Source organism: Leucopleurus acutus (assembly GCF_964270905.1).
Source record: "Leucopleurus acutus genome assembly, chromosome: 18".
In the NCBI taxonomy this organism is placed as follows: Eukaryota; Metazoa; Chordata; class Mammalia; order Artiodactyla; family Delphinidae; genus Leucopleurus; species Leucopleurus acutus.
This window is the reverse complement of record NC_139160.1, coordinates 46,307,736-46,324,094: the sequence shown is the minus strand read 5'-3', so window position 1 is coordinate 46,324,094 and position 16,359 is coordinate 46,307,736. Positions and strand designations below refer to the sequence as shown.

The 16,359-nt window shown below is 40.1% G+C and overlaps 1 protein-coding gene across 1 annotated transcript; it reads left to right on the top strand.

The window, feature by feature from the left end:
• Positions 1-230: 230 nt before the first annotated feature.
• Positions 231-16,135, top strand: MZT1 (mitotic spindle organizing protein 1). Its single transcript, XM_082859763.1, has 3 exons — positions 231-319; positions 9,088-9,233; positions 13,245-16,135. Exons 1-3 carry the CDS (start codon positions 253-255, stop codon positions 13,266-13,268), a joined length of 237 nt encoding a protein of 78 aa, XP_082715889.1. The 5' UTR covers positions 231-252; the 3' UTR covers positions 13,269-16,135.
• Positions 16,136-16,359: the final 224 nt, after the last annotated feature.

Sequence of the window (16,359 nt, the reverse complement as noted above, 5' to 3'; positions counted from 1 at the left end):
CTCACCGCTGTCCGCGAACCAGCCAATCGCATCGAGGCCGCGTAGTAAATTCGAATGACAACTCCCCGCTTCGCATTCCTCCCGGAGTAACCAGGCTCCAAATTCAAATCAACGCAGCCTCGCGCTGGCGAGGAGAGCCAGGGGCGGAGCCTGCCCGGCGTGAGCTGGGGACGCGCAGTGTGATTGCCCAGGAGAAAGGAAGGCGCTCCACTTCCGGGTCAGGCCCTTCGCTCCCCCCGCTAGGCCTCCGCCATGGCGAGTAGCAGCGGCGCCGGGGCGGCGGCGGCGAATCTGAATGCGGTGAGGGAAACCATGGACGGTGAGTGCCCGTATCGCCCCCTTTACCTTGCCTCGGTTCCCCAGAGCCCAGGCCCTCGGGCGGGGGTGGGCCCACAAGGACTTCTGATCCACCTCTTGCCTAGATCGGCATCTTTGGAGAGCCTCCCAAGGGACCCGCCAGGGCTGCAGGGCTGATGGCCCCATCCTTTGAGAGTCGTCTCTTCGCTCCTGTGTAGTTCGTCGCGAGTATGTCGTTGCGGACCCACGTCAGCCCCGCGAGCGCTCCGCCCCTCCCGCGGCAAACCCCGTGCGCCGCGCACATCCCGCGCCCTCTCCCCGCTGTACGCCCACCTCCCCGCGTCCTTCCTCCAGCGCGCTCATTCCACGCCCCCCTCCCGCGCAGGGTCCCCGCGTCCCCCCTTTGGTATCGGCCTCGCGCTGCCCGCCACCCCGCGCCGCAGCCAGTGCCCTGGGCGCCTCGAAAGCGCCCCAGACTGCAGTCCCTTTGCGGACAGTGGCCTCGAGTGTTTGGTCACCGCCACGGCCTTTGTCTCTTGCACTTAAGCAGACGCGTTTCAAATACCCGGTGGAGGAGCAAATTGTCCCTTCATCAAAATTGCCCAGTTTCGTCTTGGAGCAGGTGATGCTGGTGTCCGGGGGGCTGTGGGCGTGTTTATCCGTTTCGGAGGTTGGAGCACGCGGGTAAGGCGTACCCGCAAGTAGTAGGGGAAAAAAAGCGTCTTGGAGTTATCCTCTCTCTTTCTCCTCTCTTATGCCGGCCCTGCCACTTTATACGCCTGGTGGTGGGCTTGGACAAGCTACTTAAACGTCTTTGAGCTCGCTTCTTTTTATTATGTAAAACACGTTTACTACCTCCCAAGGTTGTAAATATTTAAATAAGATAACCAGGTAAAAACATCTCGAAGGTGACCATTAAAAGATACTTCTTGTGTTATTTTTGTGTATAAGACGTCATCCCACTTGCAGACGCTTTCGTTGTCCCCATTTTATTTGCATCCACCTCTATATGAGTGTTTGATAGATGGTAAACATTGGTGTTTGCACTTTCCAGGGGATACACACATCGACCTCTATCTGTGTCAAAACATGGAATTCTCACTAAGCAGTGTCAGCCTTCATGTCGTGTCTTTGTCTCCACCGTAGGCTCCACTTCCTTTTAGAGCCCCTCCTTATGGACTTGAATTAATTTATTTTTGGCTGTGTCCGGTCTTTCGTTGCAGCGCCCAGGTTTCTCTAGCTGTGGTTCACGGGCTCCAGAGCGCGCAGGCTCAGTAGTTGCCGTGCAGCATGTGGGATGTTAGTTCCTCAAACAGGGATCAAACCTGCGTTCCCTGCATTGCAAGACGGATTCTTAACCACTGGACCACCAGGGAAGTCCCCTTATGGGGACTTCTGATAAAGCTTCTGGCTTTTTCTGCCCTGGAAAAAAGCCTTTTCAAAGAATTATTTTTATTATTAGAGCCTTTGCGTCTAATATTTTACTTACCAAGTATCTGCTTTGCCCTTTTTATGAAAAATAGAATTTTGTTAATATCATATTCAGCCTGTTTTCCCATCCTTCTAGATGTATCACAGCTTATTAGTTTTATTTTGTAAGTGGATATAGGTACATAGAAACTATATGTGTACAACATTATTGTCTTTTATCTTTGCTTGGAAGCCAGTGTGGTTTCTGAACAGGAAGGAGCATGTATGGCCAGATTTCTAGTCAATTTTCTTATGTTAGCTGTGCATAGGTACTTAATTATATGGCCACGGGATTCCATTTGAATAGAAAACTCTCATTTTCTCTCTGGTGGAACTCCTGTTATAGAAATGAGAACTGATCATTTGTATTGGTTACATCATCAAGATTTTCACTGAGAGAACTTTGTGTAAAATGAAGATTATAGAGAGTGTAAGAACATGAAAAAGTGAAGAAAGACCAGGTTTTTTTTTTTAAACCAACATTGACGGAGAGAATGTGAATTAAAGAACACTGCTTCTCTACATGCAGTTTGCCCACAAACCAGAAGGTAAAAAAGAAAGGCCCCAGGTTGGCAGTGGCTCACATCTGTTAAATGTGGCAGTTAGATCCTGTCGTGTCCATTGGAACTCCAGACTTACAGAAAATCACTGCTGTCATGCCATAATTGGGTCCAAAGCAATCATTTCACATAAAAATGTGAAGTTTAATTATTGCAAAGTTAATGAAAATATTTTCCATGCTGCCTGTAACGATTGAGGCACAGTGGGAAACATAGTGCACGTGCTATTAATAATTGACCATACACTGAACTGAAAAAGTCCTAAATGCAGTCATTTCATAAACCCACCTTCCTCCACTCTTGTTCTCAGACATAGAACTTTAAATTGCCCAAGGGACTGGGCTGACCTACTCAAAAACCATTATTATTTGAAATTCTGTTAATGTGGGGTTTCACCTGTATTCAAATCTATCTGTGAGAGCCAATCTGAAGTGTTCAAAACTTTTTGGGTCTGACTGCCCTCCTTCAAGATCTAGTATATTTCTCCTCATCCTCTTCTACCTGCCTCCCATCAGTATTAGAGCCAGCTAAGTGATTTAATATTTTAATTGATGTCAGATGATTTGCAGGGGTTGTAGAATTCGGCTATGAATATTTGTAATTTTATTGTGAAATGAAAGGAGTTTGATAAAGGTACTTTAGACAGGAGAGCGGTGGACTTTATTTATCTGCACAGATCACTCTGAAAGGAAGCTGATTGATCCTGGCCCTGATTTAGTATAGGGTCTATTGCATAAGGGCCTCCACTCTCTCTTAGATCCTCAACATTCTCTTCCTGCATTTTCTTTTTAAAATAGCAGACTCTTTCAATTACCTTTCTCCCTCCTCCAATGTACTTAATTGCCCCTTTTGCTTTTCAGCGTTTTGAAATTTTAGATATTCTGTTGATAGCTTCATACTAATTCTTATTTTCTTAAAGTTCTAGAGTTTTCCTCATGCCTCTAATTTTTTACTACTAGTAATTACGTTTTTTGGCAACTGTGACTCAGATGTACCTCTTCCCTGCTAGAGGCTTCGATGTAATACAATTGTTCCTCAGTATTTTCAGGGGAATTTGTTCCAGGACCCCACACACCCACCTAATACCATAGTCTGTGGATGCTCAAGTCCATCATATAAAATGGAAGAATATTTGAATATAACCTCCGTACATCCTCTTGTATACTTTAAATCCTCTCTCAGTTATTTATAATTCCTAATGAATGTGAATGCTATGAAAACAGTTGCCTGCACATTCATGGCAAATTCAAGGTTTGCTTTTGGGAACTTTCTGGAATATTTTTCCCCAAATATTTTCAATCCACAGTTGCTTGAATGCAGTGTGGAACCCATGGATACGGAAGGCCATCTGTTCTACTTTATGTAGCAGATAGTAAACTAGCAAAAGGAGTGAAGAGAGTCCATGGTGTACAGGGCAGTGTCAGTGAAGCAAACGTATAGCCCATGCTTCCACCATCAATCCCGTTGCTCATGTGGGACCTCCCCTTCCTCCGCCTCTTCACTAATCATTTTCAATTCTTCACTTATCTTAGATTTGACCACTTGTCTTAAACTCTCCCATCCATGCCGCCCACCAGTCTTTTCTCCATAATTGCAATATCTTAGCTGGACTCCCTCTCCACACGTGTTCTACCCCCTTCCAGGATCCATTCTATGTTTTGCAGCCAAAATCTTTAAAAAATGAAAATCTCATCTTGTCACACTCCTGTTTTATGTCTTCTAATAGCCTCCCAAAGTTCTCAAACCTTTAATAGGGCCTTAGTGGATTTTCATGTCTGCCTCATCTTGTATTTTACACGTATTCAGCCCCCTTAATTACACAGCCTTCACATGAGCCTTTCAATCTGTGAATTTACCAAGGTCTCCCCAGCGTAAGACCTCGTGCACAGTCTGTTTTCTTGGCTCCCAGTCTTTGCCCGTCCTCCTGCCTCTGCATTAGTCAGGTTGATTTCTAGTCATCCTTGAAGTCTAAGCTTACTTGTAACTTCTTCAGACAAGTCTTTCCTAAGTTGTGTCCTTCACAGCTAAGTAAGATGCCTTGTAATTTGTTTTGGAAGTATGCTGTCCTTTTCCGTCATTTTACTTGTCATAACTGGAATCAGTTGTTGTTTTAATGTATGGCTCTTTTAGACTGTACTGTCCATGAGAACTGGGACCATATCTGTTTTGTCCACAACTACATTTCCAGCAGTAGCATAGTAGGCACAAAATACATACAGGTACCAATTATACAGAAGACACTACAGAAATATTTATTGACTGATGATAGACAGTATGTGACGTTAGGATGTAATGATCAAAGTGACTTTTAAAAGAAAGCTTAACGGAAGAAATACTAGTACTGAGATGGCCCTGAAAGACAATGTGGAGTTGTATGCAGGGAAGAGAAAAGCATGAACAAAGGCATGAAGTCAGGAGTAATAAAAATATAAATAAAGTATAAAATATTTATAAAAATATAAATAACTATAGCATTTATAGATGAGGGTCTACCGTGAGGAGAAAACTGGAGAGAGAGGAGAATTTGAGAGAGAACTGGAGAGATGATGACACAGTTGGAAGAGAGTCAGAATGTGGGTTGTAGTTGTCTGTTGCCCTGTAACAAACCACCCCAAACTCGGGGGCCTAAAACCACAACAGTTACTTTTCTCTCACAGTCCTGGGTGTTGCCCAAGCTCATCTAGATCAGGGGTCCCCAACCCCCGGGCCGTGGACCGCTCCCCGTCCGTGGCCTGTTAGGAACCGGGCCGCACAGCAGGAGGGGAGCAGCGGGCGAGCAAGTGAAGCTCCACCTGCTGCTCCCCATCTCTCCTTTAACGCCTGACCATCCCCCCACCCCCCAGTGGAAAAATCGTCTTCCACAAAACCGGCCCCTGGTGCCAGAAAGGTTAGGTTCAGGACCGCTGCTCTAGGTAGTTCTCCCCGAGAGTGTCTTGTGCATTGCCATCAGACAGTGCTGAGTCTGGAGTCATCTCAGAGCTTACTCACATACCTGCTGGTTGATGCTCCTGTTAGCTGGGCCCTCAGCAGGGGTTGCTGTCTGGAACATGTGGGTTTCTTCACACTTGGAGGCTGGTTCCAAGGAGGAGTGTCTCGAGAGAGCCTGGAGAGAGCTCTGTTGCCTTTTTAACCCAGCCTCTGAAGTCGTGCAGTGCCACTCTAGGGAATGCCGTCTTCCATGAGCCCTGAGCTCTGTTTGCCGGGAATGCAAGGCCCTGACTGCACTCTCCTCCTGCTGTTTCTCCGGTTGTGTTGACAGTGAGTAGCAATGAGGGATGAAGTAACATCTACCTCCAGATAAAAAGCAGACTTGCTGCGGGCTTATTGTAAAAGTTGGGATTCCCCAAGCTCAGTGTTCTTCAGCTGTGAATCTGGTCTGTCAATAATAATGTATTCCCTCACAAGGTCAGAGGAGAAAAGCTGCCTGGTCATTTCAGTGTTTGATGAAAAGTTATCAATAAGACTCAAAATTTTTTTTTTCTGATTTTAAAGTCTTAGCCAAAGAACACTGTACATTTTTAACATGATAAAATGTAGCTGCACGAAACCAGCACCATCCTTAACATTAATGTTACGTGCATTTTAAATAAAATTGAAAATACCTGCTTTCAGTACCTTTTTAAAATATTGATATGAAAATTTGCGAATAGCACAGGATAGGGGAAAAAAGACTATCAAAAAGGACATGAGGGCTTCCCTGGTGGCGCAGTGGTTGAGAGTCCGCCTGCCAATGTAGGGGACACAGGTTCGTACCCCGGTCCGGGAAGATCCCACATGCCGCGGAGCGGCTGGGCCTGTGAGCCATGGCCGCTGAGCCTGCGCATCCGGAGCCTGTGCTCCGCAATGGGAGAGGCCACAACAGTGAAAGGCCCATGTACTGCAAACAAACAAACAAACAAACAGGACATGAAACTGTTATTTGTAGGTCAAATGATTATCTGCGTAGCAAACAAAAGAGAATCAACAGAAAAACTGTTAGAAGCTTCATTAGATTTGTTAAGGTGGCTGGCTACAAAATAAAAATAAGTAATGTCCTAGAGTATTGGCACTAACCACTCAGAATATGCATGAGTGAGGTGGAAATCCATTTATGAAAACAATCCAAACAAAAAATTAAGGAAATTGATCATTCACTATCAAAATCAATGATGATTGAGCACTTGCTGCAACTTTCTGCTCCAAGCATATAAAAATGACAGGAAATAACATTGAAATACAATGGTCAGCATAACCATGTTCAAAAACGAGAAAAGGAAGTCTCCATTGATTAGAAAGAGAGAGGTTCCCCCCAAAGAACGGAGCAGATGGGAACCATAGCAGGGGGTTGGGAATGAAACCGGGGGAAGGATGCTGCCCTGCCTGAGTGAAGCCGGGGGCCCAAATTGTGCCATCTGCCAGGCCAGGGATTGAGAAGCATCATCCATGTGTCTTGTGGGTCTGGAGTCAGGATGCTTCCAGAGGGCTGAAGCCAGTGTGAGACCACCCATCCAAGAACAGCCAAGAATGTCCAAGAAAAAGCTCCTGTGGAAGATGAGCTTTCCACCAAAAGTCACAGAGCACCTAAGGTAGATGAAAAACAAAAATAAACAACTAACATGAAAATGAAAAAAAGGGGAAAGTGAGAGAAAGTAGTAGTAACAGCTGACCCTTTTATTGAGCACTGTCATATGCCAAACATATGTGCGTCCTTCAATCCTCACAGCCGTCCTATAAAGTAAGTACTATCGTTATCCCCATTTTCTAGAATAATGAAAGAAAGGCACAGAGCAGTTATCTTGCCTAGTAAGTAATGAAAGTGGAAAATGAACCCAGGTTGTCTGCCTCTGGAGAGCACACTCTTAACCACTCTCTTTTGCTGCTTGTTTCTGTGTGAAGCAGAAAACAGAAATCTCAAAAATGGCTAAAGATAAAAACATATAGCCTCCAGTAGGTAAAGGCAGAAACAACAGCCACAAAATAAGGAGTGGTTATAAATAAGCGTTTAGCTGTGAAACCAGAACATGTGATTATGGGGGGAAATTAGAAATCTTAAAATAGAGTTATTGAAATAAATTCAGCAGATAACATGAATAACAGCCTGAATACAACTGAAAAGCAAAGTATGTTGGAATATCAAAACTGAAGAAATGAAAACGGAAAGGGCTGTCAGCTTCCAGCCAAGATAGAGTAACAGGGACTGGATTTACCTTCCTACCTGAAACAACCAACAGAATCCCGGCAAGACATGCAGAACAATGGTTTTCAAGACACTGGACATCAGGCAAGGAAGGACAGTGATTCCTGAGAGGCAGGAGACAAACAAAGTGAGCCAGATAGCTGCCCCAGCTTCCTACCTTCAGAGTTTTCAGGCCACAGTGCAGTGGGGGGAGGGGAGTAACTCAGGCAGAACCCAGGGGGCACCCTGAGTTGAGCAGCAGCTTAGGGTCCAGGGAGACCAAGGCAGGTAGAGTTTTCAGGACAGAGTACCTGAGAGGAAAGATCCTGCGCCCAGAGAGAATTCTGGAGATCCGCAGAGGGGTCTCCCCAAGTATTCAGCATAGCATTGATCACATGTGCAAGGAAAGTACCCAGAAAGCTGGGGAAAGAGCCATTTGAAAGGATTAAAGGGAACAGTACATTATGCTCCACAGAACTGGGAATAGAGCCTGTGTCTACCAACCAGAGTGGAAAACTTCATAATTCACAAGACATTGTGTGGTATTAATTAGCCCTATGCTAAATGGGACTCTGGTCCTGACTAATGAATCTTAGAGGATCCCAAAGGATCAAACTGTTTATAACCGTATCTCATTACAAAGCTTGAGAATATGTATAGAAATACAGAAATATCCAGCACCCACCAATGTAAAATTCACAATGTCTGGCATCCAATCAAAAATTATTAGGTGTACAAAACAGAAGAATATGACCCATGATGAGGAGGAAATTTTAATCTGTTGAAACAGACCCACAGTTGACACAGATGTTAGGATTAGCAGATGAAGACATTAGAACGGTACTCCATGTGTTCAAAAAGTTAAGTAGAGGAATGGAAGATAAAGGTTTTTTAAAAGACTCAAATTGAACTAGAGATGAAAATGAATGTAAGGTATGAAAAAGTGGGAATGGCCCGTATCATGAACATCATGAATATTGTAAAAGTTTTCAGAAGGACTTAGACTTAAGTTAATGAATGGCTTAATATTATTAACGTGTTCATTCATCCCAAAATAATGTGTTTTCATACAATTCAAATCAGAATCTAAATGGTATTTTACTGACTGAGCAGTTCCACTTCTAGGAATTTATTCTGATAAAATTAAGTTACTATGTGCAGATACTTATTACAATATTATTTTAATGGGGGAAACATGAGACCATCTAACAAAATAGCAGAGTGGTTAAGTAATGTATAATGTTTCCATAAAATGGAATGTAACATGACTAATTAAATTACATTGTAAAAGAATACTAAAAAGTGGACAAATGTTCAGAATAATCTTGATTATGATATATGAATTTTAGATAGATATTAAATGAGTGGTAGAATGTAAACCAAGATGTAGAAAGCAGTTTTGTGGAGGGAGGATGTAAATTTATTTTTAAGTTTCTAGAGCTAGGTAAGGGGAAGACAGTATTACATGCCAGTTTCCAAATCTAGGGATGCTATGCTAGTTCTCTGGTATTATGCAGTATTACATGAATTAAAAACAGAAGTATTAATGTGCATGTTTTAAAATATTATAAGATTTTGTTTTTAAAATTTTCTGTCTTTTTACAGTTCTGCTTGAGATTTCAAGAATTTTGAATACTGGATTAGATATGGAAACTCTGTCTATATGTGTACGGCTCTGTGAGCAAGGAATTAACCCAGAAGCTTTATCATCAGTTATTAAGGAACTTCGCAAGGCCGCTGAAGCATTAAAGGTAGAGATTTGTATATTAACTCTCTAAGTAAAGATGCTTTTGTTTAGAAAATGATTAATGATGAAGTTATGTGAAAGATTCTAAACATGATTAAGCTAGCATCTATCATCATCAGGAGAAATTCTGACGGCCAGGAGCTTTGTAGCATATGTTCAGATCACAAAATTTGCAGCTATCTGGACCATGTTGCATTTTCTTAGAAGTTTCCAGTTGTGTTTAGAATTCTCCTTGTATTGTGGGTAATAGTGTCTACCCCCAAAAAGATATGCTTAAGTCCACCACCTGTGACTATGACCTTATTTGGAAACAGTGTATCTGTAGGTATAATCAAATTGAGATGAAATCATAATGGATTAAAGACCAATGTTCTTATAAAGACAAGGGAAATTTGGACACATATATACAAAGCGTACACCATGTGAAGACACAGACACAGGGGAGAATGCCAGGTGATAACAGAGGCAGAGATTGGAGTGATGGCGTCTACAAGCCAAAGAAGGCCAAGGATTGTTGGCAGCCACCAGAAGCTAAGAGGCAAGGAAGGGTGCTCTGCTGGAGCCTTCAGAGAGAGAATGGCCGTGCTGACACCTTGATTTTGGACTTCTGCCTCCAGAACTACGAGAGAATACTTTTCTGTTGTTTTAAGCCACCCAGTTGGTGGTACTTTGTTACGGCAGCCCTAAAAATCTAATACAGATTCACTACTGGGGAGTGGGGTGCTGCTGTAAGAAATAGCTAAAAATGTGGAAGTGGCTTTGGAATTGGGTAATGGATAGAGATTGGCAAGTTTTAAGATGCATGATAGAAAAAGCGTAGATTGCCTTGAAGACACTGTTGTAGGTGACTGTAGGTGTTATAGGTAATTCTGGTGAGAGCTCAGAAAGAAGAGAGAAGAACTTCAGTCATCTCAGAGAATACATATATCACTATGAACAGAATCTTGCTAGAATATGAACATGAAAGGTGCTTCTGGTGAGGTCTCAGATGGAAATGAGGAACATTAGTTATTGGACACTGGAGGGGAAGGCCATCCTCGGTATAAAGAGCACTTGGCTGAATTATGTTCTGCTGTTGAAAGGAAAACAAAACTTGTAAGCAATAACTTGGATGTTTGCTGGGGAAATTTCCAAAGTATGGAGGCCTGTGTACCGCAAAAAAAAAAAAAAGAGGAGAGAGTGGCTCAGAGGCCAGGAACTGCTGAGGCCAGTGGGCTGGACTGCCAACATGGACCCAGAGGACCACTGTTTTTCAAATTCACATTCACCACCTTTTTTTACTTTTTTTTTTTTTTTTTTTGTGTTATGCGGACCTCTCACTGTTGTGGCCTCTCCCGTTGCAGAGCACAGGCTCCGCACGCGCAGGCTCAGCAGCCATGGCTCATGGGCCCAGCTGCTCCGTGACATGTGGGATCTTCCCGGACCGGGGCACGAACCCGTGTCCCCTGCATCGGCAGGCAGACTCTCAACCACTGCGCCACCAGGGAAGCCCCACATTCACCACCTTTTAATTGCTGAGACTGGAAACAGGAAAAGCATTGTGTTCCCTCTCTTGCTTGCACACACTATGATTTTAAAATCTCACGATTTTTATTTCCATGTTTATGTAGCACTCACTCACCATGAATACTGAAACTTCAAGTCAGTCCCTCTTAAACCTTGTCCAAGGACAAAATGGCTTCTTTCTACCCTTCTTTCCTTTGAGGATGTAGGCATATAAAACCTGTAGCTTACCCATCTCAGATTAAGTTACTCTTCAATAAGTTCCAATAATTTGGGTCATTGGTTTTGTGCTTTTTAAAACTTTTTCATTATTAAATCTGGCACAAAAAGGTAAACAAGACACATTTACAGAGCAAAAATTTATCATAAAGAGAATACCTATACAATTCTCATTGCCAGCACCCTAAAAGTTCCCTTATGCTCCCCCATCACTAACCTCTCTTTCCCACTACCCACTCAGTAACTACTGTCCTGATTTTTATGGTAGATACTTTCTTTTAACAATTTTACTGACTAAGCATGGATCTCTAAACACCAGTTTCATTTTGTAAAATTTTTGAACTTGATATAAATGGAATCTTGCAGCACAGTTCTTTTTTTAAGTGTAAAATTTATATAGATTTTAGTATATTCACAGAGTTGTACAGCCATCACAATTAACTGTAGAACATTTTAATCACCCCCAAAAGAAACCTTACACCCATTAGCAGTCATTCTCCATTCTCCCTTTCTCTCAGCCCCTAGGAAGCATTAATCCACTTTGTCTCTATGGCTTTGTCTATTCCACACATTTCATATAACTTGTGACCTTTTGTCTCTGGCTTCTCTCACTTAGCATAATGTTTTCAAGATCCCTCCATGTCATAGCATGTATCAGTACTTTATTTCTTTTTATTGTCAAATAATATTCCATTGTATGGATATACCACATTTTATCCATTCATCAGTTGATTGCCATTTGGGTTGTTCCCACTTTTTGGCTATTATGAACAATGCCAGCACAGTTTTTTTACTGGGTTATTTCGTTTGACATTATGTTTATGAGGTTCATTTCTGTTGAGTATAGCTGGAGTGCATTCCCTTTCACTGTAATAACCATGTTTCTTTGTACAAATATACTCTAACTTATTTATCCTTCCTACTCTGAATGGATATTAGGTTGCTTCCAGTCGGGAGCCATTACAAATGTGCTGCTGTTAGCTTAGTTCTCCATGTCTCCTGTTGCATGTATGTGAGCATTTCTGTTGGGTGGGTATCTAGAAGTAAAATTGCTGGATCATAGCTTATGTGTATCTTCTCTTGAAGAGGTAATGTCAGACTTTACTAAAGTAGTTGTATGAATTTATATCCCCACCAGCAGCATATGAATTTCCCTTGCTTCACATCTTTGCCAACACTTATTATTGTGAGTCTTTTTAATTTTAGTTGTTCTGGTAGGTGTTTATGAATTTGTCATTTTATTGGCATTTCTCTGAGTACCAGTGAGATTGAATGCGTTTTCACATGTTTTTTGGCCATTTTCTTTTGTGAGATATTTTTTCGTGTAGCTTGCCCATTTTCCTGGGTTGTCTGTCCTTTTCTTTGTGGGTAGTCTTTCTTTAAATATTTTTGAAATAAACCTTTTGTCAGATATACATGTAAGATATACATGATTTTTTTAATCAAAAATTTTAAATAATTATAAAAACTTCAGATTTTCTGTATTTTAACTCACGACTGTTGCTTTCATATGACAGAAGAATAACTGAATAATACAATAAGAATAGCTAATATTTATGAGTACTTTTCCTTTTGCCAAACTCAGTGCACTAAAGGCTTTCCTTGCATTGTTTCCTCTATAATCACAACAGGGATGTGTATTACAGCTAGTAGTAGTTTACCGCTAAGGAACCTGAAGCTATGGTGACTAACTTACTTCTCTCAGGACTTACAAGTGGTTGAGTTGGGAGTTGAACTCAGACCCTCTGACATCAGAGTTGATAACTCTTAAGTTTCTACCTACAGTAAGTTCTAAAAAATATCTGAGCCTGCTATTTAAGAAAGGATGAAAATGGTGATTAGAACTGGGTCAGTGGACTATAGCCCGGGAACATTCCCTGGCTTAGTGTTGTCTCATAGCCCTGTTGATAAAAATAAAAGGTATCATAGCCTTTCATCAGTACATTTCTGAAATTCCAGTGGAAGAGGACTTATTTAATATACATCTTCCACAACTATAAGAATTTTTGTTCACCTATGCTGGAGTTTGAAAGAGAATAAGGAAGCAGCATAGGAAGAGATTTTTGTATGTAATGCAATTTGAATGCTACTGTTAGCCTAGCAATCAGTTCAAAAAGTAGTTCAAAGAATGTACTGCAAAAAGTGAAAACCAATGCATTATCCTGATAAAAGTTCTTTGGTATATGTGGGGGAGGAGTTGTTTGTTAATAACAGTGCAGTATTGACAAATTTATTTCCATGGTGTCTCTTTTTCCATGGTTTTATTATAATGAATCATACTTTCTTGTTCTAGGCTGCTGAAAATATGACAAGCTGACTTTCTGAAGAAATCCTGGTGAGATATGTCAAGCTCTGCAAGAGGACTGAAGATGGCATTGTAGTTAAGAATGTACAATGAAATCACTGCATGTAGCAATGTGGAAACATTGTCCTTTTTAAAAGAATTATAAAACCATAGCTTTATAAATCAGTGAAAGTGGCTTATGGAGAAAACTATCAGTTGTGTTTACACCACATCTTTTTTTTTTTTTAACAGTTCTAATGCTTTGGCACTGCTGTGTTCATATTTATGTGTTCCTTATTTATAGCTCGGATAGCTTTAATTTTCTAAGCAGTCTGTCTATCAGATGTGCACATCTGCTGTGCCTGGTTGAAGTATAGTGGAACCCTTCAGTAGTAATGTTGTAGTTATGACTTGTTGACATTTCCATTATAAACTTTAATTTTGAATTGTTTATGCAAAACAACTATGGATTTATGTTGTATTAGGCTGGAAGTTGACAATTTCGGCTACCAGTTGTGGATTTTGACTTAGATTCATTATGCATATCAGAATCTTGTTTTTTATAAGAGCGTGGAAAAACATTTGTTGTAAACTGCTCTTTAACAAAGAATATTTAGTTTTTTAAAACATAAAGTTTGACTGGCAGTTAATATTGTGAAGCAGATCATATTTGTATTGATTGAAAAATGAAACTTAGAAACTTAGATTTTAAAAGTAATGACAGTGCTTAGTTTACTATTATTTATCATTTGAATCATTTAAATTTAGTGAGAATATTAATAGAGAATATTAATTCTTATTAATAAATAAATATTTTTCTTTCTAATTTTTATACTCTGTAAATCACGGCCTTAAAAATAATAAGGCATAATGAAACAATTCCAACATGAAAAGTCTTTTTTACTTTTGTTACATAAAAATAATTTGAGTGCTTACTTAATATACCTTGAGTGGTTATCTAGTTAATCACTAAATAGATGGCGTCACTCAACAAATAATGTTAATTATTTTCTGAAGGAATAAAGGTTTCCAGTCATTAAACAAAAACCAAATAATCAAGGGTTCTGTATCAGGAATTCTAAATATGCCTTTCTAAGATCATTTTTATGTGTCATTATTTTTACCCTGAAAGTTTTAACTAATTGAAGTGATGGTTCAAAATAAATTTTAGAAAACTTAGGATAGCATGGATTCTGTTCCTATAACAGAATCTCAGTGGAATATTTTTCCCAAGACTAATACAAATTTAATCTGATTTTTTAAGACTTTGTTAGCTTCCATTTAAATGATAGTATAGGGTCTTCCCTGGAAATCCCGTCCAGTGGTTAAGACTCCACCTTCCAATGTAGGGGGTGCAAGTTTGATCTCTGGTCAGGGAACTAAGATCCCACATGGTGCGGGGTGCAGCCAAAATTTTTTTAAAAACTGATAGTACAAGCATATACTCTTTGGTAGCATGTTTTGTTCTTCAGGCAAACCAAAGTGATTTTAATAAGGCTTAATAATATTTAATGGCAACCTTCTGTTCTATTTTAAAAATCTAGTCTTTTGACCACTTTGACTTTTTAAATACATGACATCTTTACCAAGTGCACTGAAGGTCTATCATAGGGAGAACTGGTTGGGAGACAATAAAAGTTTTGATTGTAAGTCATTCATTTAATTAAAAAGCATTGCCAATACTGCATGTTGTTATTTATATACAATCAGAAAAAGGACATTCTTGTCAAATTCCAAAATTTGTATATACTTTTAGGTCATAAGAGTTAATAGTTTTATTTATGACTTTGTAGATTATGTTATTTATGTGTGAAACAAAGCAGGAAAATATATTGAGAAGGAGTTAAGTTTATAGAAGACTTTCTTAATGTGTTACATTTCTTAAATGTAAACATATATTTCTAATGCGTACTTAAGTAATGTTTAAGGAAACCAAAGTAATGCATTGTTGTGCATGTTGGCAGTGTCAAAAATAAAACCATTTTGGTGGTATCGGCATGTACTTCTGATTTAAAATACGCTTCTATGAATTCAACTTGTGTTTCTATAGGTATTTGGTAAATATTTAGATGCTTATTTGTTATGTGTGATTGAAGACTGTTTAAAGGTAAGCTTTATAATTTACAATTTCAAATTAGTCTTGAGATGGTAAAATGGAGTACTTTTCCCCTGGTAATGAAAGCGTATAGCTATAACATTTCCCCAGGCTTGAAAACAAAGTTGGCATTTCAAATACGTGAGATTATATTTTTCTATATTTCAAATAAGAACTTTACATAGTGGACATTATGAAATTTACATACATGTTTCAAACATGCTATATATTTTTAAACTTATATTTAAATTAATTAAAATTAAAAGTTTAGTTTCTCACACTAACCACATTTTTTATTGTAGTACAATATACACAACATAAATTTTTCCATTTTGACCATTGTAAATTGTACAGTTCAGTGACATTAAGAACATTCACTTTAACACCTTCCTCAACAATAGAGCCAAAATCTTTTTAGACATGGTTTAAGTGACAGTTGGGATCTCTGTTAGGAAACTTCGGGGTGAATTGTGTTTCCCCAAATCTGTACATTGAAACCCTAACCTCCATACTTCAGAGTGTGACGTATTTGGAGGTAAGGCCTTTAAAGAGGTGATTAAGTTAAAAATAGGTCTTTAGGGTGAGAACTAATCCAAGTTGACTACAACCCTTACAAGAACAGGAAATTTGGACACACAGAGAGACACAACGGGGGTGCATGCGCCCAGAAGAAACCATGTGAGGACACATCAAGAAGACGGCCATCTACAACCCAAGGAAAGGGGCTTCAGAAGAAAACAAGCTGCCCAGGAACCTGGTCTGGGACTTCAGCCTCCAGAACTGTGAGAAAATAAATGTCTGTTGTTTAAGCCACCCAGTCTGTAGTTTGTGATGGCAACTGTAACAAACTAATAAAGGAACAAATATTTATAAAGTGCCTATTATCAACAAACCATTGTAGTCGGTCTACCCGGGATAGTAAGCAAAAGCTAAACAAATTGGGAAGATGAAATAGGCTTTTCTTGTAACACAACCTTGATGGCTGCCTTACCCCATGTTGGTGAAGAAGCACCCTGTGTTTAGTCCTAC